Genomic DNA, 27,896 nt, shown 5'->3' with positions numbered 1-27,896 from the left:
AACAACTTAGCTCATAAACACTTTTAGTTTAGAGATATAGTATGGAACCAGGTCCTTTGGCCCACCAAGTCTGCACAGACCAAAGATGACCTGTACACTAGTGCTATCCTACACACTAGGGACACTTTATAGTAACTAATTAACTTACAAACCTGCATGTTTTTGGCATGTGGGAGGAAACTGGAGAACCTGGAGAAAATTCACATGATCACGAACAAACTTCATACAGACAGCACCCATAGTCAGGCTCAAAACCAGGTCTCTGGCGCTGCATAGGAGCAAATCGACCGCTGTGCCGCCCTTAAATCCTCTAATAGCAACATATTACAATTGCAGGGCTGCCAACATTGGGTGAGAGTTGGGAGTGAGAAATTGCGAGAGACCAAGCCCGAGGGAGCGTAGCGGGCGGGGGGAGGGAGGGTGCATACTGTAGCGAGTCTTTTAACTTACACTTGTATGCAATATATATGTTTTTAATTGGATTGGAGCGTTTTTGAAAGGGGGGAGGCTGTGCGATCACTGATCACTGGCCTTGGGGGTACCCGGTGAGGGAGTGGAGCAACCGAGTGGGGAGAGGGTGTGGAAGAAGGGTGTGTCCCTCCCACAGTAGGAACTTTTTGAAATTTGATGTATTAAAATCATGTTTTACTGCACAGAAGTATGATTTCAATGTTTTTTGTATGAAGTGTTTTTAAGAGGTAACATTTTAAGGGGTAACTTTATCCACACAAAGGGCGGTGGGTGTATGGAACAAGCTGTCAGAGGAGGTAGTTGAGGCAGGGACCATCCCAACATTTAAGAAAAAGTTAGACTGATACATGAATAGGACAGGTTTGGAGGTATGGACCAAAAGCAGGTAGTGTAGCTGGGACATGTTGGCGGGTGTGGGCAAGTTGCGCCAAAGGGCCTGTTTTCACACTGTATCACTCTATGGCTACATTATACCTCCACCATGCATGAATGCTTCAAAATCAAGGGATTGGGTTTTATTGCCATATACTCAAGCATAGAAACATAGAAAATAGGTGCAGGAATAGGCCATCGGCCCTTCGAGCCAGCACTGCCATTCAATATGATCATGGCTTTTCATCTAAAATCAGTACCCTTTCCTGTTTTTTCCCCCATATCCCTTGATGTCGTTAGCCCCAAGTAAAAAAATGTAACACTCTCTTGAAAACATCCAGTGAATTGGCCTGCACTGCCTATTGTGGCAGAGAATTCCACAGATTCACAACTCTCTGCATGAAGAAAGTTTGTCCTCATCAGTCCACTGCCCCCCCCCCCTTTATTCTTAAACTGTGACCCATGGTTCTGAACGCCCCCAACATCGTGAACATTTTTCCTGCAGTTACAGTAAGTGAAAATCTAGCAGGCAAGCAGGATGCTTTCTCCAACCACCCCCATTTGAAGTCCACTATCTTCCACCGTTTCTACCCAGTGCTTGGTACTTACTTCCAGCAGCCACTGGTTGTCCTCCAGGATGCACTCTCTCTCCTCTCAACCCCCCCCTCTCTCTCTTCCCTCTGTCTCTCCTCTCACCCTCTCTCTCCATCTCTCTCTCTCTCTCTCCCCCCCCCCCCCCTCTCTCTCTCTCTCGCTCTGTCCCTCCCTCTCTCTCTCTATCTCCTCTGTTCTCTTTGCCCCCCATGCTCTCTCTGTTGCTTTTAGCGCCTGAAAAGCGTGTTCCCTGGGCCTAGTTTTTCTCTCGCTCTCTCTCTCTCTCTCCTATCTCCATCTCCCCCCCATCTCTCTCTCTGTCTGTCTCTCTCCTGCCTCTCTCCCACCTCTTTCTCTCTCTCTCTCTCTCTCTCTCTCTCATCTCTCTCTCTCTCTCTCTCTCTCTCCCTCTCTCTCTCTCCCCCCCCCCCCCTCTCTCTCCCCCGTCTCCCTGTCTCCTTCCCCTCTCTCTCCACCTCCCTTTGAGAGTTTGTCCCTTCGGCACAGACTCTCACGGCAGCGGTGCTTCCGACGCCCCCGACGGCCCGGGACACTCGCACTGTCCGGAGTGCTCCATGGCCGAAGCTGCAGCGAGCGACTCGCTAACCGCGCAAATACTTGCACTCAGCCCCGCAAGCACTCACCAGCCCCGACTCCCCGCATCTGTATCCGCCCGCTGCTTCCATCCCTCCCTCAGCCCCGGCCCTCCAACACCCGCAGACCATGCAGTTTATCCGCGTTTTTAAATTTTTGTTGATCACAGAATTTCTCACCACAGCGTGAGAAATTTCTGATCAGCGTGAGGGTGTGAGAGTTTGCTCGAGGGCGTGATTCTCACGCTCAAAGCGTGAGAGTTGGCAGCCCTGCAATTGTTACAATCCCCAAGGAATCCAATGAATCCATCTATCAACCAGATAATTTTACCTGTAGCATGTTTATTGAAGCCCTGGCCCTACATTACCAGGAATATACTCTCCATATTTTCCATTTCCTACTCACCCACCTTGCAGATGGGGTTAACTAGCTTTCTGTGAAAGATCTTCGGCTTGAAATATTTATTTTATTTCTATTTCCACAGACACTGCCTGAACTACTAAGTACTTCCAAACTGTTATGCTTTTAGTCCATATCGGCATACTAACTGGCCACTGTAAATTTGGTTTCATGGTAGATAACTAAGAATCTGGAGTGAATTGATGGGAATAAGATGAAAGTGGAATGACAGAAAATGGGTGTTTAATGGTTGGCACAGACAGTGGGATGAAGGGCCTTGGTTCCATGCCGTGTGCCTATATAATGATCATATTCAAATAGGGCACAATTTGTTCAAATGTATTTTTGACTGACATTTTAATCCCTTTAGATAACTGACAAAAAAAATACCAGTTGATAAATATCATTAACTCTTCTGAAAGCTACACAGCTTCTTTGAGTGACTATCACAAGATCAATAAAGTATAGCAGTTAAAATTCTGAACTGAAAATAGAACATTCATTCAGAGAATATAAATGAAATAATTGTGAACAATAGCTACATTATCTTACACAAGACCATTTTTTAAATAATTTGTTGGGTGGGAAAGAATTGAACTGATTTTTAAGGCATTTACCTTTACATAAGCCACACTCACCCTGAGTTCTAATTTGATCCATGGTTGCTTCTGAAGGTTTACATTGTATATTTTTGCTTTTTTAACAGCTTTCACATATGCTTCATGTCCTTGACGAAAATATACAGCCTGGAAAATAAACAAAATTCTTAACTATGAGCATAAGGAATTAAAATTAGATGATTTTCTGTTCAATGAACAATTCACTTTCCACACTTATCCTGACCAACATCAATTTAATTTTCCAAAACAACCTCATTAACAACTGTGCTTTCTGTTGGATTTTTTGAAAAGTTTGTTTCCGTTTGTTCTGCTCTTTCGAACCAATACCAACAAGTTACTTTGAAAATTAACATAACAGTGGTTTATATTTAAATAACAGAAATTGACCACTCAATCATAGAGTTCCACCAACCCTATCAATAAATCTTCCTATTCCTCTGGTGGATCCATTGGATTCAGCTACACATACACTAATTATTATACATGTCAATCTACTTCTATTTGACTGTCTGCTCGCACTTCCTATGCTATCTGCTCCAGACAGAACCACATAATCCTAATGCTAGAGCGTTATTTTTATCCCAATCTTCATTGGTTGAGGAATGGTTTTTCATTTGAGCAGCCCAACCAGGAGGCAGTTTAAGAATGCGATGACCCGTGTTGGGGGCTCCACAGAGTCGATATGCTATTTCTGTTTGATCGGCCCATTTTAAAAAAAAGTGTAAAAGATGAGATCTTTGGCAAGGTTGTACAGAGAAACAAAGATAGTTAAGGAGTAACAAGATGAGGAGTGAGCAACAAGAACCATGACATTTGTTACATGACTAACACTGGATGTTTATGTATCAGTAAATGTGTTTTTCGAATCCTGGGAGAAAGTGGTATGAATTGTAAACTTGGCCCTTCCAGAAAGGAAAGCATTGTGCATTACCATTATTTATTCCATTCTCCCTCTCACTTTACTGAGTTTTCCCATTCGCCTTATCTACTTATGGTAGCAAGCACCCGGTGTTGGGGAAACTAAATTCTCAGAGTTCTCATACACAAAATACAAAGAATGTTGACTAGTGGTCAGACTAGTGGACTGTTAACCTTTATTATAAGAGGATTGAAGTATAAAGGTATATAATAGTTTTGGTACAATTGGAGTGTTAAGTACAGTTTCAGAGTCCTTGTGTAAGGGGAGATATTTGCATAGGTTAGACCAGGGAATTGATTCCCAAGATGAAGCCAAATGGAAGGTGATTTCATTGAAATGTTCAAGATTCTGAAGGGGTTCCATGGCGAAGACATGGCAAAGATGTTTGCCTTCATGCGTTTACAACAGGGAGCAGCAGGAATTAACATCTCTATTGGGCTATGAATTATTTGAAAACTTATTGAGTGCTAAGAAGGCCACATCATTGAATATATTCAACAATTAATTTTTCAATACGAGGGAGCCAAAAATAAATGAAATGGGCAGAAAAAAAGAATTGAGCTCAAGATCGTATGATCTATGATCTTATTTAATATTTGAGAACCAAAGGACAGATGTTCAAGTGAGGTGGAGGGAAACATTTAATAGGAACCTGAACTTTCTTTTACGCAAAAGGTGGTAGGTGTATGGACATAGCTGCTGGAGAAGGTAGTTGAAGCAGGTTCTATCACAACATATAAGAAAAATTTAGAGCAACGTGGATAGGATAGATTTAGAGGGATACTGTCCAAAAGCCGGGCAGATGGGACCGGTGTAGTCGAGATAGTGGGCAAATTGGGCCAAAGGGCCTGTTTCCACACTGTATGACTATGATTATGACCAAATATCTGAACAAATCAGTGTATGGCAGCAGTACACTGAGACAGTATACAGATTCAACAGTTTGGCGTTATTTTCAAGTCCCAGTTGTTGCAAGTCCAGGGTTCTTGACCTATCCTGGGGCTTTGGTGGGAAAGCTCAATTGTAGGACATCTGTGAAAGAACTGCAGTCCTTCAGTGCCCTAAGGTGTCATATCATTTACCAATTCAATGGATGCTTTCAAGCATTTGCATCACAGTTTTAGTGGTCATACCCAAAGCTTAAATCTATAGCATTTGCTCTAAGATTAACACTAAACCATTGCAGAAGCAGAGCTCAATGTAAGATGAATGGAAGACAACTGGAAAACAAGGATATCCCTTCAATCAAGCACTAAACTGCGCTCAAAAGTGAGGTCTGATCTGATGTACACATTATTCAAGTACCGAGGTCAACTATACAGCGAGCTGGGTTTTGTTCTGGTGCACAAATCTCAAGTAATGTTATTTTCTTGTACATTGGCAGAGTATTTCACAGAAAAAAATGAGAAAATCTTAGGACACCTGGCTGTGTCTGAACAACATTGACAGCGATTTATTTTGTTTTTTTAATATTTTAATCAGCAGTTATAAAGATCGCTGCATGTTAGATGTAGTGATCAGATGTTTCAATATTTAAGGTAAAGAATGAAACGAGAAAGTGATTAAAATTGTCATTCTACAATATTTACATAATAAATAATATTAAAACAAATTGCAAAATAGTGCATTCAGAAAGTATTCAGACCCCTTCACTTTATCCACATTTTGTTACGTTACGGCCTTATTCTAAAAAGGATTACATTCATTTGTTTTATCATCAAGCTACACACAATGCCCCATAATAAAAAATTGAAAGCAGGTGTTTATAAACTTTTGCAAAGTAATTAAAAAGAAATAACTGAAATATCACATTTACACAAGTATTCAGACCCTTTACTCAGTACTTTGTTGAGGCACCTTTGCAGCAATTACAGCCACAAGTCTTCTTGGGTATGACGCTATAAGCTTGGCACACCTGTATTTGGGTTATTTCTCCCATTATTCTCTGCAAATCCTCTCAACCCGTCAGGTTGGATGGGGAACGTTGATGCACAGCTATTTTCAGGTCCCTCCAGAGATGTTCGATCAGGTTCAAGTCCGTGTTCTAGCTGGGCCACTCAAGGACATTCACAGACTTGTCACAAAACCACTCCCTGCATTGTCTTGGCTGTGTGCTTAGGGTCGTTGTCCTGGTGGAAGGTGAACCTCCGCCCCAGTCTGAGGTCCAGAACGCTCTGGAGCAGGTTTTTATCAAGGATTTCTCTGTACTTTGCTCCGTGTATCTTTCCCTCGATCCTGACTAGTCTCCCAGTTCCTGCCGCTGAAAAACATCCCTACAGTATGATGCTGCCACCACCCGGCTTCACTGTAGGTATGGTATTGGCCGGGTGATGAGCGGTGCCTGGTTTCCTCCAGACATGACACTTGGCATTCAGGCCAAAGAGTTCAATCTTGGTTTCATCAGACCAGAGAATTTTGTTTCTCATGACTTTTGGCAAACTCCAAGCAGCCTGTCATTTACCTTTTACTGAGGAGTGGCTTCCGTCTGGCCATTCTACCATAAAGGCTTAATTGGTGGAGTGCAGCAGATATAGTTGACCTTCTGGAAGGTTCTCCCATCTCCACAGAGGAATTCTGGAGCTCTGTCAAGAGTGACCATCGGGTTCTTGGTCACCTCCCTGACCAAGGCCCTTCTCCCCCCAATTGCTCAGTTTGACCAGGCGGCCAGCTCTATGAAGACTCCTGGTAGTTCTAAAGTTCGTCCATTTAAGAATGACGGAGGCCACTGTACTCTTCGGGACCTGCAATCTTGCAGACATTGTTTTATACACTTCCCCAGATCTGTGTCTAGACACAATCCGGTCTCGGAGGTCTACGGACAATTCCTTCATCTTCATGACTTGATGCTTGCTCTGACATGCACTGTCAAATGTGGGACATTATAAAGACCGGTGTGTGCTTTTCCAAATTATGCCCTATCAATTTAATTTACCACTGGTGGACTCCAACCAAGTTGTAGAAACATCAAGGATAATCAATGGAAAAAAGATGAACCTAAGCTCAATTTTGAGTGTCATAGAAAAGGGTCTGAATACATGTAAATATGATATTTATGTAAATATGATATATTTATGATATTTATATTTAAATTTTCTAAACACCTGTTTTCGCTTCTTCATTCATTGTGTGTAGATTGATGATTAAAAAAAAAAAAAGAATTAAATCCATTTTAAAATAAGGTTGGAATGTCACAAAATATGGAAAAAGTGAAGGGGTCTGAATACTTTCTGAATGCACTATAGACGCAAAATCCAATTCCATATCACAGACATACTTTGTACATTTGAAAGGATGACAAAGGGCAGCATGGTAGCGCAGCTGTAGAGTTGTTGCCTTACAGCGCCAGATACCCGGGTTCGATCCCGGCTATGGGTGCTGCCTGTATGGGACTCCTGCGCGGGTTTTCTCCAGGATCTCTGGTTTCCTTCCACACTTCGAAGCCATACGGGTTTGTAGGTTAATTGGCTTGGTATAATTATAAATTGTTTCTAGTGTGTGCGGATAACGTTAATGTGTGGGGATTGCAGGTCTATGTGGACTCGGTGGAACAAAGGGCGTGTTTCCGCACTGTATCTCTAAACTGAAACTAAACAAAAACTTACCTCTTCGCCCATTTGGGGCACAAATGGCGATCTGCGTGGAACGGTATCGCTGATCCAAGCAGGAGGAATCCATTCTTCAACAGGCACACCATCCAATGCAAGTTCACCTGGCCTCTGGAAAAGGAAAAACCTACATGAAAGTTTAATCTATCATGCAACATATGAATTAGTGAAGTAGAAATGGATGTGAAAAATCAATGTTATACATAAAATAAAAGTAGGAAATACAAGGTTTGTTTATTAATTCATCACATGCAATTAAAATGAAAATGTATTTAATATCTATAAGCACCTAGCTTAATTTGAGTGCACATCAATAAAAAATACCAATAAGATGATAGAAAAGTAGCAAGCAGCAGAGAGAAGAAGTGGTAAAGTAAACCTCAAGTCAAAAACATGAATTGTCCCATCTTTAAACATAGAATATAGAACAGTAAAACATAAAAGGACTTGATAAGGTTCCACATGATAGATTGCTGTGGAAAGTTAGATCGTATGTGATCCAGGGAGAGCTGGCCAACTGGATAGATAATTAGCTTAATGGAAGAAAGCAGAGGTTATTTTTCAGACTGGAGGCCTGGGACTAGTGGAGTGCCTCAGGGATCAGTGCTTGGCCCATTGCTGTTCGTGGTTTAAATCAATAATTTGGAATTGAATGTACAAGGCACGATCAGTAAGTTTGCAGGCAACAACAAAAATGGACGGTATCGTAGATAGCAAAAATGGTATCATTGATCAGCTGGGCAAGTAGGCTGAGAAATGGTTAATATAGTTTATCCATGTGTCAGGAGTTCCATTTTGGGAGATCAAACCATGGCAGGACCCTCACAGTGAATGCCAGGGCCCTGGAGATTGTTGCAGACCAGAGGAATCAAACAGCGCAGGTTCAAAGTTCCATGAAAGTGGTATCACAGGTAGATAGGGTGGTCAAGAAGGCCTTCATAGGCCTTTATCAGGATATTGAGTATTGAAGTTGGGATGTTATGTTACAGTTGTACGTGGGTTCTTGTACAGGAGTTGCGAGCCTGAGGGAGAGGTTGGGCAGACAAGGACTTTAATGCTTGGAGCACAGAAGGCTGAGAGATACAGCACGAAAACAGGATCTCGGCCCTATTACAAAAGTGTACAAAATCAAGGGGAATAGATCGGGTCAATGCAGAACTGCCTGAGGAGGTAGTTGAGGCAGGTACTATACGACATTTAAAAGGCATTTGGTCAGGTAAATGAATAGGAAAGGTGAGATGGAAGGGAGCCAAACGCAGGCAGGTAGGACTAATGTTAATGAGGAATCTTGGTCGGCATGGGCATGCTGGGTCAAAGGGCCGGTTTCAATGCTGCATGTCTCAATGTCTCTAACAAGCCTACAATGTCCGAGCCAAACATGATGCCGAGACCATCACTGATCTACCTGCACTTAATCCCTCCATTCCTTAAATGTCAATAGACAATAGGTGCAGGAATGGGCCATTCGACCCTTCGAGCCAGCTCAGCAATTCACTGTGATCATGGCTGATCATCCACAATCAGCACCCCGTTCCTGCCTTCACCCCATATCCCTTGACTCTGCTATCTTTAAGAGCTCTATCTAACTCTCTCTTGAAAGCATCTGGAGAATTGGCCTCCACTGCCTTCTGAGGTAGAGAATTCCAGATTCACAACTCTCTGGATGAAAATGTTTTTCCTCATCTCTGTTCTAAATGGCTTACCCCTTATTCTTAAACTGTGGCCCCTGGTTCTGGACTCCCCCAGGAACACATTTCCTGCCTCTAGTGTGTCCAAACCCTTAATAATATGATGTGTTTCAATATGATCCCCTCTCATCCTTCTTATGGTGCCCTGAAATGGGGGGACTACGTATAAACACTGCTGTAATTTCTACATGGTGAAACAAAAATGTATAAAAATGGCCTTTATTAAAATCTGACAATGTGCACTTTAACAAAATGTGATTTTTTTCTATTACAAATATCAATTTGTGGAGTACAGAGGCAAATAAAAAAAATGATGGGTCTTTGTCCCGAACATTATGGAAAGCATTGTCTTTCCCCGTTAGCATGTACAATGGCGATGGAGCTCGTGATTAGAGCATCACGGTAGATCGTCGGCGGGGAGAGACTGCAGGAAGGACTGCGCCTCTCTCCAATCAGGGCCAATATAGATGATATAACGGTGGTTACACAAAAAAGCTGGAGAAACTCAGCGGGTGCAGTAGCATCTATGGAGCGAAGGAAATAGGCAACGTTTCGGGCCGAAACCCTTCTTGAAGATTAAACCTGGCAAGTCACGGAGTATTTTTTTGACAAGGGGAAAGGTAGTAGAGAAAAGGTTCTGTGTAGATGAAGAAGAAATTCCGTCCATAATGGAGAAAACAGTTAAAAGTTTGGGTAGGTGGTATAACAGGAAGTTGGACGACACTGTACAGGTTCAGCAACTTAGAAAGGATGTTACTGACAGGTTAGAAAGGATAGAGAAGTCAAGGCTTCCAGGCAAGTTGAAGTTGTGGTATTTGCAGTTTGGGTTATTCCCCAGGTTGATGTGGCCATTGACAGTACATGAGGTGCCAATTTCTAAGGCGGAAAGGTTAAAGAGATTGGTTGGTTTATATATTAGGAAATGGTTAGGAGTTCCACGGTGTCTTAGTAATATGGCTTTATATGGGAAAGGTAGTCTCCATTTACCATTGTCTAGCCTAACAGAGATGTTTAAGTGTGGTAAGGTGAGCTTAGAGTTGCAATTATCAGGGAGCAAGGATACCTTGGTTGGTAATCTGGTGCCAAGTGTAACTAGAGAGAGGAAGTGGAACTCAAAGCAGGCAGCGGAAGAAGCACACGCAGCTCTGAGCATACAGACCTTGTTGGTAGGGTGCAGCAAGGGAAAGGATGCTTGGGGCTCAGCACAGGGAAACCGGTGTGGAGTAAGGCAGGTCCAACAGAGGAGGAAATTGGTTGTAGAGCAGGTACATCGTCACGAGGAAGCAGCGAGATGTGTAAGGGCAGTAGCTCCGGTTAAGCAAGGACAGTGGATGAACTGGGAAAGTGTAGAAAAGAGGTTTAGCTGGAGGGACCTGTGGTGTATGGAGGAGGGGTCATGCAAGTTTCCTATAAGGGCTATTTATGTGCTGCCATCACCACAGAACCTCAAACAATAGGTAGGTGGGGACCCGGTATGCCCCTGGTGTTCAGAGGTGGCAACAATATTTTGTCAGGATGTAGGACTGGTCTTTCTCAGGGTCGGTATACTTGGCAGCATAACCATGTATTGAAGTGTATCTCAGCAGCAATTGAGAGGAGAGTATAGATGAATTCAGGACTGGGAGTGGAGCAATTAATTTCGTCCGTGAGGGAGAGAAAGGTAGAGGAGGGAAGTTTGCAGACAGGTATGAGTCAGGCCAGTTACGGGGAGCCAATGTTTGTGAGATGCGGGTAGATTTAGCAGGAAATAATTACTACTAGTTTGTGGCCTGATATAGTGTTATGGTCAGTTAGTCAGCAGATAGTGTATTTCATAGAACTGAAGGTGCCTTGGGAGAACTTAGTGGATGAGGCTTATGAAACATAAAGGATTAGATATGTTGAGTTGGCAGCAATTCATTGAGTTGCTTAATGATTGGCTAGGATTAGTGGAAGATAGGATGCAGGTGTTTAGCATTTGTTAGAGTGAGCTCATTGGCTGCAGCTTCCAGCTTCCTTTATTTAGTAGATACTGGGAGCATAGGCGGTGAGAGCAGGTATTGAGAAGTGTGGTTCTGGGATGCCAGAAACAACTGTTGAGACCTCCTCAGGAGTGTTGTGGGCCTAATTCAATGAAACATCAATGAAGGGAGGTGGCCACTTGATAACCCCAATGATATACTTGCATCTACAGGATGAGATTTGTTTTAAAGAGCTAATTAATATGTAGGTAGTGGGTTTTTTTTGCATATAGTCATTTATTGCAAGTTGGTGTATTTCGTTAGATAATACTTTGTTTTTGGGCTTGGTTTTCTTAGTTGAGTGCTTATCTTGGAGTTATAGCACAAGTACTTTGTGTTTTAATTGTAATTTTATTTGGTTAAACACAATTTATTCCAAAGAGTTCATATTAAAATTACTATTTTACTGCTCTCTTTTATTTATAGTAGATGTGTTCTAATGGGACAAGGGATTTATGACTTGTTTGACATTTAAACTTTTATATTTCAAGCAAGTTAATTGATAGATTTCCAATGACACACAGTATTCACTCGCATTCATTGCATCACAATGGAATAAATACTTACATATAAAGATCTGGGGTCACAGTAACCCTGAACGACAGGGAAGATATATAGTGAAAATGTACCGTTGAGTAACAAAATCAATAATAACACCTTAAGCAAAGTATGAATTATTTGCAACATCTTGAAGATATTCAGCTACGATTTTATCAGATATTATGAATACAAACTATTCAGTTGGTAAATCTGAATGCTATATCTGGATCCTGCTACAGGTGCACAACCTTTTATCCGAAAGCCTTGGGACCAGATACTTTTCGAAATTCGGAATTTTTCGGCTTTCGAAATGGAAGATTTTTAGCGTAGATTTTAACGGCTGGCTCAGTGGTAGAGTGCTCGGCTCATATCCGCGAGTTTGCGCATCGATCCCAACAGTTACTCGATCGCGAGTACGAGTCTTCAATGTAGTTTTTTCTTGCAGAATAGGAGAGAATAGGGAGGGTTAGGCTGGGATCATTCTCTGCGAGATAATCTTAGTGCGGGAGACAAGTGTAGGAGAGGTGTACTGACTGTGTGGGCAGAACTTTGGAAGTGATTGCCCACCATTCTCAAGCCGCAGTGTCTCCCTGTCCCTCCAACTCCAGAGGAATCCGCTCCCCGATGGGCCGCTACGGCGACAAGTGGCAGTTCGCCCACAGCCCGAGCTGCGCCACCCCAAGAACAAGACGTACCTTGCACACCATCAGCTTCTGCCCCTACGGGGAGCGTGTTCCTCTGGAGTTGGAGCGGGGCTGGGCTGGAGTTGCTGATCTGGGATATCCGTGCTTGCAGTGGGCCTGGGGGTCGGTGTCCCGATGAGGGGGCGCAGCCCGGGCTGTGGGCGAACGGCCACTTGCCGCCGTAGCGGCCCATCGGGGAGCGGCTTCTGGTGGTCCTGACGTCTCTCAGCTCCTGTCCAGGGGGGTGGCCGGAGACGTCAGGACCAACAGGAACCCGCTCCCCGATGGGCCGCTACAGCGACAAGTGGCAGTTCGCCCACAGCCCGAGCTGCGCCCCCTCATCCGCAACCCGGGTTCCTCTGGAGTTGGAGCAGGGCTGGGCTAGAGTTGCTGCTGGCTGTGAGTCTCTGGGATCTCCGTGCTTGCAGTCGGTGTCCCGTTGGTCCTGATGTCTCCGGCCACCCCCCTGGACAGGAGCTGAGACTGGGAACTACACCGCCCTTGCCCCCTCCCTCTGCAACTGCAAACAACCCCACTCTCCTGCAAGGACGGTACAGTTCCCAGTCTCAGCTCCTGTACAGGGGGGTGGCCGGAGACGTCACAGCCCGAGCTGCGCCCCCTCATCCGCAACCGCAAGAACAAGATGTACCTTGCACACCATCAGCTTCTGTCCCTACGGGGAGCGTGTTCCTCTGGAGTTGCTGCTGGCTGTGGGTCTCTGGGATCTCCGTGCTTGCAGTGGGCCTGGGGTTCGGTGTCCCGTTGGTCCTGACGTCTCCGGTGACTGGCACTGACCTGCTGGCATCGTTGACGTGAAGACGGTGCAAAGCCCCCACGCCGGTGCAATGGGCGGGGAGCTGGAGAGGGGAGGGAAGGGGTCACACACATGGCCGGGAAGCAGAAGGGTGTAGGTGGGGTGAAACTGAAGGGAGCGACAATCTGCTGCTGCCTGCCCGCTGAGTTAAAAAGTTCCCACGCAAGACTCACGATACAATGTGTATCGTGAGTCTACCATGGGAACTTTTTAACTCAGCGGGCATGCAGCAGCAGATTGTCAATTATTAACCCTCCCGTGCAATATACCCTCACCTTCTCTTTTATGAATGGGGATTTAGTTCCCCTTTCTTCGAGGACCGACCGGAGGTTCCGCTGTCACCTCTGCGGGCCGCCCTCGGTGAACATCTTCAAGGACCAAAAAAAATGTCCACTATTCGGAGCTTTTCGTTATTTGGAATTTCGGATAAAAGGTTGTGCACCTGTATTAACAATTTTGATTTCAACCCAATATAACCTGCAGGTGGGTTAAGCAACACTCAAATGCATGTTGGATCACAGGTGTTATTTCACTTTGCACGAGCAATGTAAGGTCTATATAAAAATCCTTCCGAACAAGCCAGGTAAAAATCTCAAGAAAATGTACCTTTTGCTTGGACTGTTTGGATTTTTTACGTTTTACAGCCAATCTTTCACCCATCTTTTCATCGTCAGAGCTGCTCCTGTTGTGCCTTACTTTTCGTCTCACCAGTCGCTTGGGAGGTTGCAAGTTAATGCCTGCATCTGCTGTCCAATCTGAATACTCACTTGAAGAATCGCTAAAATTAGAATGTTGGGAAAGCACAATAAGATTTTAAACTAAATTTTACAATTTTGTTCATTAGCAAATCATGGAAAACTAAAATTAACTCAATCTGAAAATGTGAAACAAAAAACAGAAACTGCTGGAAGAAAGAATGGTGAGAGAAAAACAGAGTTAAATGAAAGCTCAGGGTACAATTGAGGACTTGGGTGCTCTGCAATCAGTCATCCAAGCCATGTGGTTTTTCCAATGTAGAGACCTCAATAATGAATTCATGATTTTCAAATAATGTTTCCTACTTGCATCAAATACTTTGTTTGGTTTAGTTTAGAGATCCAGCATGGAAATAGGTGCTTTCGCCCACCGAGTTCATGCCAACCATCAATCTCCAGTTCAAACGAGTTCAATGTTATTCCACTTTCCCACTCTCTACACAAAGAGCACGAGCAATTTACAGACATCAATTAACCTGCATCACCCATTTTCATCTTCCACCCCCTTCCCACACATTTCACTGACCAGATTCCCTCCCCCATCTGAACCACCTCATGGGTCCCATTATTATCTTCCAGCAATGATAGCCTTTTTGTGTTCCTGCTCATCATCTTCTAGCAACCGTCTCCATGTTCATCCTCCCCTGCCCTCCATCTAAATCTATTACTCCTTGTTTTTACTTTCTTTGCCCTGCTCCAGGTGCATGGTGATAGTTGGATAGTTTTAATACAAACAGGGAACATTTATCTGACAATCTTGACTTCAACCCCGATCCTCTGCATTGGAGAAACCAAACAAAAATTGGGTGGCTGTTTTGCCGGTCTCAATTCAGTTCCTAAGGGTGACCCCAAGGTTCCAATCACCCATTAAGTACCCCATCCCACAATGATCTCCTTTATTATTGCCCACCACCCCTCTCAACTGAATCCATGATAGTTAACTTCAACTGTTGTTTCATTTCAAACATTAAATTTGGGACAACAGCAAAATTAGCGATATAAGCTATGATTAATGCATTGAACATTAAAAAATAAAGTAGACTGAACTCAGCTGTGACATCCTTCACAAATGGTCATTTAATACTCAGTGGAAAAAATGCACACAAGTACAGTAAGATTTACGTCCTGACAACCTAACCAATTACATAGAGCAAGGCAGGAGTCTGATTGAATAAACCCCACTTGTTTGGAAAAGTGCAGCTCTAATAAAACACAAGCAGCACAGCGCATTACAATAGCAAATCAACCCGATTCACGACTACCACATCATCCACCACCAAGGTTGCAGTGCAAATCATTGACAAAATGCACTGCAGCATCGTACCACGTTTCTTACAAATCTCAAAAACTTGTCAGCTTGAAGGAACATGAAGCAAACGAATGCCAGTGCCTGCAAGCTACATTTCACGTGAAATATATCCTCCAGTCTCTTGTTCACATACTTGGAACAGTTTTTTTTTCCCCACAAGACTTTGCTGAACCCTCCATGCACTACTTGCACACCCCTTAGGATTGAGGAATTTGGAAAGGGCCTTAAATGGCTGCCTTGCTACCAATATCCATGACACAAATGAATGAAACATTAATCACATGAATTAAGCACGAGGATTAGTACCCACTGAACTCCCAAGAATAATTCATCAAGAAGATTGAGAGGCCACTAATGGTCAAGAAAACTGTATTAAGGCTGCCAACCTGGAAGTGCTTTCACTCTGCCACTCTTCTTCAACCTCTTCAGATGATCCATCACTTCCATCAACAGTCTCCATTTCCTGCTTAATACCAGAAGTGTAGTATTAATAATGAGTATTTGCTATCTGTCATCTCACTCTATATTGGATTACTCCTCTATGGAATTTGAGTGACAGTATTACAAATTTCCAAAATGGATGCTTTCAAATTACAAGTTATTTTCTTAATAATGGGGTGATGAAAACAAATGTTAATTAGATAATGGCCACAGACAAGTCCATAATTCCCTGAAAATGGCAAATACAGGTCAACTTAGTGATGAAGAACACATATGGCATGCTCGCTTGCATAGGTGAGGCATAAAATGTAAACATTGGCACATTATGTTGCAACTTTACAAAACACTGGTTCGACCACACTAGCAGTATTGTGTGTATTTCTGGTTGCTACTATATAGGAAGAATGTGATTGCACTGGATAGAGTACGTATTTATCAGGATGTTGACCGGTTTGGAAGATTAGTTGTGGGAAAAGAATTGATAGAGTAGGCTTGCTTTCTTGTAGTGGTGGCCAAGGGGCGACTTGAATGGGAGTATATGAGAGAAAAACAAGAGAGCATAGTTTTAAGCTGAGAGTAAAAAGTTTTAAAGGGGAGCTGAGCATAAAGCATTTTATTTAACAAAGTGGTTGCTGGTGCAATTACTGTAGTTGGTCAAAATAGTCATCAAGGACATGGTGGGCCCAGTTCTGTGCTGCACAACTCAACACCTGTCCCGAAACCACCTCCCTCAACTCCATCCATGAATCCCGACTGTTCTTTCAAATGTGGCAGAGGTTCACTTGCACCTCCTCCAACCTCATCTAATGCATCCGCTGCTGTAGGTGTGGTCTACATATCGGTGATACCAAGCGCAGATTGAGTGATCGTTTCGTGGAACACATTCACTCAGTCCGCCTGCGCCTATGCGATCACCCGGTAGCGAAACACCTTAACTCCCCCTCCCATTCCCACACAGACCTTTCTGTCCCGGGACTCCTCCATTGTCAGAGTGAGGCCAAATGCAAATTGGAGGAACAGTACCACATGTTTTGCTTGGGCAGCTTATAACCCTGCAATATGATTACTGATTTCTCTAAATTCAAATGACCCTTGCTTTCCCCCTCTCTCTCTCTCTCTCTCTACCCTCCCCCACTAGTTCTCCGACTAGTTTCACTGCCCTCTGGATTAATTTTACTGTTTGTATACTTCGTTGTCAACTTCCCTCATAGCCAACAATGAGCCATTGTACAACATCTTTATAACATTATTTCTATACCTATCCCCACTGTCCAAAATCATCATGGAAAATTATTTTCCAGTTATTATTACTGTTCGGGTTTTGATGCTGTGCAAATTCCAGGAAAATCAAAAGCATGCCCGTAGTAAATGGATCAAGAATAACAGCTTAACAGAAGAGATGACAAGATTCACAGTACATTTAGTTTATCAAGATCTTTTTAAAAACTAATTTAGAAATTTATATCCTTAGCAACTGCTCAGAACCAAATCCCACACCATCAGAGGTACAACATGTGTAGGCTTGGTCAATGAGTTCTTTAAACAGAGATCTGGCAAGTTCTGGATGCAGTGCAGGCAAGTGGTCTTTGGAAGATCTTGACCAATGCTCGAATGCTCGAGGCTGGAAGTGCCATCTTCTATTCGTAATTCTTATAAATGTGACAATTGATTTTGCTAGGTGTTGAGGAAAATGCATCATTATGGGACTAATTAGATAGCTCTTTCAGAAAACTGGTACCAGCATAAAGAGCTATGCAGTTTTCCTCTGTGCGGTACGGTTTATAGATTCTTTAAATATTTACCACAGGATTCATAATAGTCTAATTAGAGTTCAATATTACTAACCTCCGAAGAATTATTTGGATCTTCCATGCGATGAATACTGCGAGTACGACGTTCGACAGTTGAACGGGTTTGATAAAAATGTTGATTTCGCCGTTGAATTCGCCTTCCTGAATGTGGAAAATAATCCTGGCCATCGCTCTACAACATGAAGGAGGAAGGTATACATGACATTGTTTCAATGGACGATACAAATTCCCACTACCCAGCTTCACTCTGGAAAAATATGTTCCTATTATAATTACAGGAATTACGTCACTGAGTGGTATTACTGCAAAATACTAATATCTGCAGAATCAATGGTAGACAAAAATACTGGAGAAACTCAGCGGGTGAGGCAGCATCTATGGAGCGAAGGAAATAGGCGACGTTTCGGGTCGAGACCCTTCTTCAAACTCAATGCTCTGCAAATTTCATGAATTTCAGTCACATACCTGTAGTGAATGAATCAAGTATAATAGATGAAGTGAACACAAGATTCACAACATATTTACCAAGTTTACCAAGATTTTTTTTAAAGATATTAAGTGTTGATATGGTGTTAGCAATTGCTCAGAATCACATCCCATCAAACCCCATTAATAGTTTCTCATCAAAGGGACACCAATCCCAACTGTCTCTGAAAGGCCAGTGAAGTCTTGGCAAGGTGTTTATCAGTAGCCTGAAGGATACAGCATCAGACCAGGCAACCTGTCAGGAGCTGGAGAGGTGGTTGAGAGCAGTGGACTGGTCGGGGTTTCCCGATAAGTTCGAGGCATGGATTTACCAGCATACAGGTTAAATAAGGTCGTAGTAGGGGATTTTAACTTCCCCCAATATAGACTGGGAAAATCATAGTGTGAAGGGTGAAAATGGGGTGAAATTCCTCAAAAGTGTTCAGAGTTTTTTCTTAAACAGTATGTAGATGCCCCTACATGCAACAGGGCAATGCTGGATCTAGTATTGGGAAAGGCAAGTTAATTAAGTGCTTGTGGAGGAACATTTTGGGACCAGTCACTACAGTTCCATTAGGTTTAAGATAGATATGGATAGGGATGGAGAGGATCCACGTATTAAAATGCTCAACTGGGGTAAGGTCAACTTTGAGGGTAGGAGAGAAGGTCTGATTTGATGGGAGCAGGTTATTTGAGGGGAAAGGAACATCGGCCAAGTAGGATGTTTTTAAAAGTGTGCTGACAAAAGCTCAGGATACGAGTGAAGGGCAAAGCAGGCAAACGTAAGGAAGCTTGGCTGACGAGGGAAATTGAAGTGTTGGTCAAAAACAAGGATGCATGGCACAGGTATAGGCAGCTGGGATCAAGTGCATCTCGGGAGGAGTTTCAGGAACTAAAAAGTAAACTGAAAAAGGAAATCAGAAGGGCAAAAAGAGGCCAGAAGATAGCTCTGGCGGGTAGCATTAAGGACAATCCCAAAATACTTTATAAATACACAAGGGGAAAAGGGTAACTAGAGAGAGTGGGACCTCTCAGGAATCAAAGCGGTCACCTCTGTGTGGAGCCACAGGAGATGAGCAAGGTCCTCAATGAGTATTTCTCCTCTGCCTTTACAGAGGAGAAAAACAGCAGGATGGAGGCACTTGGGATAATCAGTGTTACCATCAAAAAAGTACTGAAGGTACTGTCATGTATGAAGGTAGGTAAATCTCCAGGTCCTGATCAGATTTATCCAAGGTCATTGCGGGAAACCAAAGGAAATTGCGGGAGCCCTGGTTGAAATCTACGAGTTGTCTTTAAATACAGGAGAGGTGCCAGAAGACTGGACGGTGGCAAATGTCGTGCCTTTTTTTGAAGGGCTGCCGGGAAAATGCTGGGAAATAGGCCGGTGGACTCAACATCTGTAGTTTGAAAGTTATGAGAGTATTCTGAGGGATAGGATATACAGGCATTTGGATGGGCAAGGGCTGATTAGGGATAGTCAGCATGGTTTTGTACGTGGGAGATTGTCTCACAAATCTGATTGATTATTTTGAAGACATGACCAAAAAGGTCGATGAGAGTAGAGCTGTAGATGTTGAGTACATGGATTTCAGTAAGGCATTTGACAAGGTGCCGCAAAGTAGGCCGTTAGATCGCATGGGATCCAAGGAAAGATAGCTGAATGGATAGCAAATTGGCTCCATGGAAGGAAGCCGAGGGTACTGGTGGAAGGTTACTTCTCGGAATGGAGGCCTGTGAATAGTGCTGTGCCACAGGGTTCGGTGCTGGGCCCGTTACTGTTTGTCATTTACTTCAATGATTTAGAAGAGAACACAGGGCAAGATTAGCAAGTTTGATAATACACAAGTGAGTGGTTTTGCAGACAGTGAAAATGGTTGTGAAAGATTGCAGCAGGATCTAGATCGATTGACCAGGTGGGCAGAGGAATGGTTGATGGAATTTAATACAGAGAAGTGTGAGGCGTTGCATTTTGGGATGTCGAACAAGGGCAGGACCTCCACTGTAAATGGTAAGTCTCTGGGTAGTGTTGTAGAGTAGAGATATCTAGGAGTACAGGCTCCTTGAAGGTCGACTTGCAGGTAGATAAGGTGGTTATGAAGGCTTTTGGCACTTTGGCCTTCATCAGTCAGAGTATTGAGTATAGAAGTTGGGAGGTCATGTTGCAGTTGTATAAGACGTTGGTGAGACTGGATTTAGAATATTGTGTTCAGTTCTGGGCACCATGTTATAGGAAAGATATTGTCAAGCTTGAATGGGTTCAGAAAAGATTTACAAGGATGTTGCCAGGACCAGAGGGTGTGAGCTATAGGTTAAAGATTGAGGAGGCTGGGTCTCTATTCCATGGAGCGCAGGAGGATGAGGGGAATCTTATCGAGGTGTACAAAATCATGAAAGGAATAGATCAGAGGAGGGCGGTCACGGCGCAGCAGTGGAGTTGCTGTATTACAGCAAATGCAGCGCTGGAGATCCAGGTTCGATCCCGACTATGGGTGTTGTGTGTACAGAGTTTCTATGTTCTCCCCGTGACATGCGTGGGTTTTCTCCGAGATCTTCGGTTTCCTCCCACACTCAAGATGTACAGTCTGTAGGTTAATTGGCTTGATAAATTGTCCCTAATGGATGTAGGATAGTGTTAACGAACGGGGATTGCTGGTCGACACAGACCCAGAGCAGGGGAATGGAGAAACAGAGGACATAGGTTCAAGGACAGGGTTAGAAGAATGAATAGGAATCCGAGGGGTAACTTTTTCACACAAAGGGTGGTGTGTGTATGGAACAAGCTGCCAGAGGTGGTAGTTGAGGCTGGGACTACCCCATCATTTTTTAAATCAATTAGACAGGTACATGGATAGGACAAGTTTGGAGGGATATGGGCCAAGCGCAGGCAAGTGGGCATAGTGTAGCTGGGACATTGTTGGCCGGTGTGGGTAAGTTGGGCCTAAGGGTCTGTTTCCACACTTTATCACTATATGGTGCTGTCATTACTATATATACTTATAGTACTCTATAAGCTTCATGTGATTAAGGGATTTTATTGCACCATGGTGCAAATGACAGTAAACTAATCTGAATCAGTCTCATTTGGTGGCAAGAATTGCCATTTGGTTCTTTAATAAAGAAGCATTTTTATGTATGTATGTATGTATGTATGTATATATATATATATATATATATATATATATATATATATAAATTAAATATCTGGGAGTCATGGGCATATGACATGGGCATCACACGCCTTAGCATTCGTGAGTAAGGCAAGGCAGCGCCTTTACCACCTCAGGCAATTGAGGTAATTCAGAGTGTCTACGAGGATCCTCCAGTGCTTCTACGCAGCGGCGGTGGAAACCATCTTGTCTGGGAACATTACCATCTGGTTTGGGAACTGCTCTGCCAAGGACAAGAAGGCTCTGCAGAGAGTAGTGCGTTCGGCCGAACGCACTATGGGAACTTCACTTGCCCCCCTGCAGGAACTATACATCAGGAGGTGCAACTCCAGAGCCAACAATATCATGAAAGACCCCTTCCACCCCTGCAACGGACTGTTCCAGCTGCTACGGTCAGGCAAACGCCTCCATTGCCATGCGGTGAGAACGGAGAGGTTGAGAAGGAGTTTCTTCCCAGAGGCCATTCGGACTGTAAACGCGTATCTCACCAGGGACTAACTCTACTGAACGTTTTTCCTTCCATTATTTATTATGTAAAAGAATATGTGTGTTATGATTGTGTTTATAGTTTGTTTGGTTGTTTGGTTGTTTGTCTTCTGCACAAAAGTCCGTGAGCATTGCCACTTTCATTTCACTGCATATCTTGTATGTGTATGTGACAAATAAACTTGACTTGATATATATATATCTATATTATATTACTAAAACTATCATCTTGTTTTGTGTGTCCGTATATATGCGAGCGTGTGCGTGAGTTCCGAAAACTCAGCCAAGACGGCACATGATAGCGCTACAATTTTTGGCCCACCTTACAACCCATTGTCCTGCGATGTGCAGTACCAAGTTTCATTCAGATTGTTATATTTTATGTTATTTATTTTAAGCTTTACAATAAACACTTCAAACCACTTTTCCACGTCCTACTGTCAATGATGTCTCAAATTTCATTTTAACAAAAAACGCCATATTTTATTTTCTGCGTATACTTACCTAGCCTCGCAACGGAGACCCAACGGATCCACTGGTAGTTAAAATTAAAAATAACTTAAAACAGCGCCCCGATCCACGCATGCGCAGTTGGGGGAGGGTTCCCCTGCACTTCACAACAGTGATCTCTGACGTCACAACGGGAACCCCTCAGCCGCGCCTGCGCAGTTGGGCCCTTTCCAGATTTTCAGATCACCATCTTTTTTCCCTTTCCCTGTACATGCCTGGCCTCACAAGGGGAAACAATGGCTCCACGGGTTGAAAGACCCGAAACACCCAATGACCCCGGGTTACATCACTGATGATGTGTTCAGGAGCATCTATCGATGTATTTGTATCAATTCTTCTATTTTACAAACGCCTCCACGGGTCGTCCCTTCAACATATTAACTTCAACTTAATTTCAGCTGACAATGGCACTATTTTGAATGCGGCAGCCGCACATGCGCAGTTTGGTGGAATATTGCGTTGGGGGAGCAGGCCCAAAAGGTCCTCACTTCGTCTAGTTACATTTTAAATGCTGCCAACATTCACAAGGGTCCAATGAATGTTGAGCTTGTGTTCATTCATTAGTTAAGGTATAATACAAATTCTCATAATTATAAAGTTTTGGTGGATATCTCAAAGTGAAGTCTGATGGGAACAGAAAAAAGATGGCCTGAAATTAGAGGAGACTAATATTACTAAAGACCATACAAAGCTCTGCCAAACAAACACACTTTTTGTATGTACCTTCTGTGTTGGTTGTAATGGTTTACGTTTTTTCTCAGTTGTGTACAGATTGATTTCTCCATCTCCTTTGCAAAGACGCAATTCCTCCTGAAATCTGAAAAACAGTTCTCAGTGGTCAACAGTTATTTTTTTTCTAAAGTTGGTTATTTATATATTTACAATTTACAATGCTCTTCTAAATTTCTGTAAGTCATGTGGCATGAAAGGTAATAATGAATCTTGATGAAAGCAGAATTTGGCAATAGCTGTGTAGGAAAGAACTACAAATGCTGGTTTAAATCGAAGGTGGACACAAAACGGTGGAATAACTCAGCAGGTCAGGCAGCATCTCTGGAGAGAAGAAATGGGTGATGTTTCGGGTCGAGACCCTTCAACAGACCATAACTATTCAGCAATAACTATTATTTTTAAATTTGGATTCAAACCTAGCTATATTGTACAGATTATCTGCTGAAAACAAACAAAAATACATGCTGCTGTGAAATAGGATAGTTTCTCCATTTAAATAACTCTAGAATAAAGATAATATATTGACATTAAAAGATAATTAATTAATTGCCTTTATTAATTTAAATTGAATACATAAAAGATTAATTTATTAACTAATTTAGTTAATGATAATTATAGAAACATAGAAATTAGGTGCAGAAGTAGGCCATTCAATATGATCATGGCTGATCATCCAACTCAGTATCCCGTACCTGCCTTCTCTCCATACCCTCTGATCCCCTTAGCCACAAGGGCCACATCTAACTCCCTCTTAAATATAGCCAATGAACTGGCCTCAACTACCCTCTGTGGCAGAGAGTTCCAGAGATTCACCACTCTCTGTGTGAAAAAAGTTCTTCTCATCTCAGTTTTAAAGGATTTCCCCCTTATCCTTAAGCTGTGACCCCTTGTCCTGGACTTCCCCAACATCGGGAGCAATCTTCCTGCATCTAGCCTGTCCAACCCCTTAAGAATTTTGTAAGTTTCTATAAGATCCCCTCTCAATCTCCTAAATTCTAGAGAGTATAAACCAAGTCAATCCAGTCTTTCTTCATAAGACAGTCCTGACATCCCAGGAATCAGTCTGGTGAAACTTCTCTGCACTCCCTCTATGGCAATAATGTCCTTCCTCAGATTTGGAGACCAAAACTGTACGCAATACTCCAGATGTGGTCTCGCCAAGACCCTGTACAACTGCATTAGAACCTCCCTGCTCCTATACTCAAATCCTTTTGCAATGAAAGCTAACATACCATTCGCTTTCTTTACTGCCTGCTGCACCTGCATGCCTACCTTCAATGACTGGTGTACCATGGCACCCGGGGGGGGGGGGGAAGAGACCGACTGGACAGAGTGGCGGGAGAAGCAGGCAAAGATGGTCGAGCGTGGAGTGGACCAGCAGCAAGAAACAGCAGCAGGTGAGAGGGGAAGGGAAGGAGGCCCAGGGTAACCAAGCTCATTTTATCGGTGGTGGTGACCCAAAGAAAGCGCTGTCCCCAGGGGCGACAACATGAGCTGTGACAACAGCCATGTCACTGGACCATGCGATGGGTGAAGAAGGGCTCATTGGTGCACCTTAAGAACTGGGAGTGGCGCCAGAAGCCGGAGCTCAAAACAACCAGGCAGACGGTGCGAGCCAGGGGTGTGTTGGCAGCAGGCACGTGCCGTCAGGGTCGGCAAGGTAGGCACTGCCTACCCTGACTAAAATTACAAAATGGTAATTATGCTGCATCTCCCCTTTTCCTAGTCGGCCACCATTTAGATAATAGCCTGCTTTCCTGTTTTTGCCACCAAAATGGTTAACCTCACATTTATCCACATTATACTGCTATTATGTTCCGATTGTCATGGGGAATTTTATTGTGCAGGAAGACTGGGCAAATCAGATTGGTACTGGATCCCAAGAGAGGGAATGTGTAGAGAGCAGCTTGTAGTTGAGCCTACCAGGGATAAGGCAATTCTGGACTTGGGATTGTGTATGAACTGGATTTGATTAGGGAGCTTAAAGAAAAGAAACCAAAGGAGGTAGTGCCATATATGATAAAAATTTAACCTGGAATTTTATAGGGAGAAGATGAAATCAGATGCTTGCATTCCTGTTGAGCAAAGGTGACTACAGAGGCATGAGGGGCTGGATAAAGGTTTTTGGAAAGGGACCCTAGCAGGAATGACAGTGGAACAGCAATGACAAGGGAGGCCAAGTCAATGGATATTTTTAAGGCAGAGATTGATAGATTCTTCACGTAAGGGTGTCAGGGTTATGGGGAGCAGACAAGAGAATGCGGTTTGGAGGGAAAGATCAGCAATGATTGAATAGGTAGATGGGCCAAATGACACAATTCTGCTCCATGAACTTATGATTTGAGGGTCTTCATATGAAAATAGTTTGTGTTAATATGTGGTCATAATATTTTGTAAGCTGTGTAGAGTAAAATACTTGCATTTATGCATCTTCCTCATGTAGAGCATACCTCTGCATTAAGGAATGAACACATTTCTTGTAAACCATTCGTATTGCGATTTTCTGCAATGCAAACCCTTTTTTACCCCGTATTGAAACCATTGTTAGAAGTTGAGTTGTGTTCACAGACGACCACTTAAGTGATCAATGAATGGAAGTTTCTACATTAAATCCCCAGTTATTTTGAAAATTAACAAGTAGAAAAAAGAGTTCTCTTGGGAATAAACCAGTCTTTGGGTGAAAAAAACTCTTTCCACGTAACCTCCCCACAGATGGTTTACAAGCAACGCATTCCTTCTGTAATGTAGGTGTACAATGTACATGAGGAAGATGTATAATTACGTCTTTCACACTTTTTAATAAGTTACATGCATGTTGCTGTTTAACTATGGTCTTACAGGTTGAACACCGAATTTCCAGCACCCTTGGTTCCTGAGCCTTTTTGGATTATCTGTTTTTCTGGCAACAGTGGAAAGGGGGGGGGTAAGAGACCAACTGGACAGAGTGGCGGGAGAAGCAGGCAAAGATGGTTGAGCGTGGAGTGGACCAGCAGCAAGAAACAGCAGCAGGTGAGAGGGGAAGGGAAGGAGGCCCAGGGTAACCAAGCTCATTTTATCGGTGGTGGTGACCCAAAGAAAGCGCTGTCCCCAGGGGCGACAACATGAGCTGTGACAACAGCCATGTCACTGGACCATGCGATGGGTGAAGAAGGGCTCATTGGTGCACCTTAAGAACTGGGAGTGGCATCAGAAGCCGGAGCTCAAAACAACCAGGCAGACGGTGCGAGCCAGGGGTGTGTTGGCAGCAGGCACGTGCCGTCAGGGTCGGCAAGGTAGGCACTGCCTACCCTGACTAAAATTACAAAATGGTAATTATTAAATATAAATAGTAAAGGCATGGGAGAATTATGCCTAAGAGAGCGATCTCTTAGGAAGGCATAATTTTCCGTGCCTTTCATCCGCAATGCATGTAACACGCGAAGGTCTGTGCAGCCCACGTGCCGTCGACGATGCTTCAAGCCGTCAATTTCCAGGGGACTGAAGGCAGCTGAAATTCTGCCTTTGCAGTACTGCGCATGCACAGCGCAAGTTTCTTGGCGGGTTTTTCAAACATGGATTGCCATTATCTTAAGAATATCTTAAGAAACAAAGAGAGAAGAATGGAGTTTGTGTACAAATGATGTGGTAAGTAGATTTCTTGGTGCTATATGTTTTTAAATACCGTATTTCCCGGCAATGAAGACGCTATTTTTTACCCAAAAAGGCACGAACATTTACATGCGTCTTGGAAGCCGAAGTTGGAAGGTTGTTAGCCAAGAAAGATAGACTTTGTTATCCCTCAGTACGGCAACATCAAGAACGATGTTGTTGTACTGAGGGATAGCCAAGTCTATCCTTCATTGCTGGCAGCTGATGGGAAGCAGCTGTAAAAGGACAGCGCCGCTGGGGAGGGGAGAAGGAGGGTGTCGGGGATCATGCCAGCAACTCACTTGCCGCGACACTCCGGGCGCGGAGCCATCGCATTGTGGCCAGGGGGAGAAGTAGCCCGGGTGGCTGCGAGCGGCCGCCGAGACCAGGCAGCTCGGGTGGCTGCGAGCGGCCTCCACCTCAGCTCCTTCTGCCAGTCCCCGCTCACCTCTGGAGGTGCTTTTGAGGACTTTATAAAAGTCAACTGACAGCTTACGGAGAGAACAATCTGCGCATGTGCAGTTTAAGATTTTTTTTAAAGCCGACTGACTGCCTACCCCGAGTAATTACTCACGGCACGTGCCTGGTTGGCAGGTCCGTCCGTTATATCTAAAATCAGTTCTAAAGGGATTGTTAAAACGAGTGTTTACTGTATTGTCTTTGCAAAACAGTTAGGAGAAAGGATTCAGAGCATAGTTGAATAGGGATTTTGGCAAGCATCGTATTTACAGGTGCCCAGTAAATTAGAGAAGGTTTGACCGGAAAATCGGAGTTCCAGAGGGTAAGAGGAAAATTGAACAGAATGGTGGAAGGAGTGGTTGCTGGGTGGTGCGTGGGGGCTAGGGAGTTGAAAGAGGAAAATTTTAAACATTGAATCAGCAGAGATAGAATTGGACAACACCAAGGATGTTTGGATATAAACAAATAACTCATTCACTTTAGAGGGACACGACCGGAAAGAGCGCTCGACACTCACAATGCCATCTGTGGCTGCTCAGGGAAATTCAACTGAGCTTTCATAATTTTGTCCGGATTATTGGGGTGGGCGGACCATCAGTTGCTGGAAAATTGATGTTCAACCTGTATCTGCAGAAATATTTACTTAATTTCATCGGCTTGCCGCCTCGAGAACATAGCAACCATTTTCACCACAGGTGGGCATTGAAATTCACAAGCAATTGCTTCTATTGTCACTTCCGCATTGATGGTCCATTAAACAATGCAACGAACAACCTTTAGTATATGTAAGCTTACAGTAACAGAATTAAACGTATAATAATCATTAAAAATG

The 27,896-nt window shown here is 43.5% G+C and overlaps 1 protein-coding gene across 4 annotated transcripts in view; it reads right to left on the bottom strand.

The window, feature by feature from the left end:
* Positions 1-27,896, bottom strand: part of brwd3 (bromodomain and WD repeat domain containing 3) — a 122,279-nt gene that overhangs the window by 49,385 nt on the left and 44,998 nt on the right. For 3 of the 4 annotated variants that reach the window (XR_008724372.1, XM_055644151.1, XM_055644153.1), the window contains exons 20-25: positions 22,970-23,063; positions 17,650-17,787; positions 15,750-15,829; positions 13,906-14,077; positions 7,572-7,685; positions 3,069-3,176 (exon numbers count right to left, since the gene is read on the bottom strand). Coding sequence is in view for 3 of the 4 variants with exons in the window: in XM_055644151.1 (XP_055500126.1) it covers positions 3,069-3,176; positions 7,572-7,685; positions 13,906-14,077; positions 15,750-15,829; positions 17,650-17,787; positions 22,970-23,063 (706 nt within the window). In the remaining variant the exon portion in view is untranslated. The remainder of the gene's footprint in view (positions 1-3,068; positions 3,177-7,571; positions 7,686-13,905; positions 14,078-15,749; positions 15,830-17,649; positions 17,788-22,969; positions 23,064-27,896) is intronic. The other variant, XM_055644152.1, reaches the window with a different exon arrangement.

The sequence above is a fragment of the Leucoraja erinacea genome, chromosome 12, assembly GCF_028641065.1.
Source record: "Leucoraja erinacea ecotype New England chromosome 12, Leri_hhj_1, whole genome shotgun sequence".
Lineage (NCBI taxonomy): Eukaryota > Metazoa > Chordata > Chondrichthyes > Rajiformes > Rajidae > Leucoraja > Leucoraja erinaceus.
Note: the sequence above shows the minus strand (reverse complement) of the source record. Positions and strands in the feature narration are given on the sequence as shown.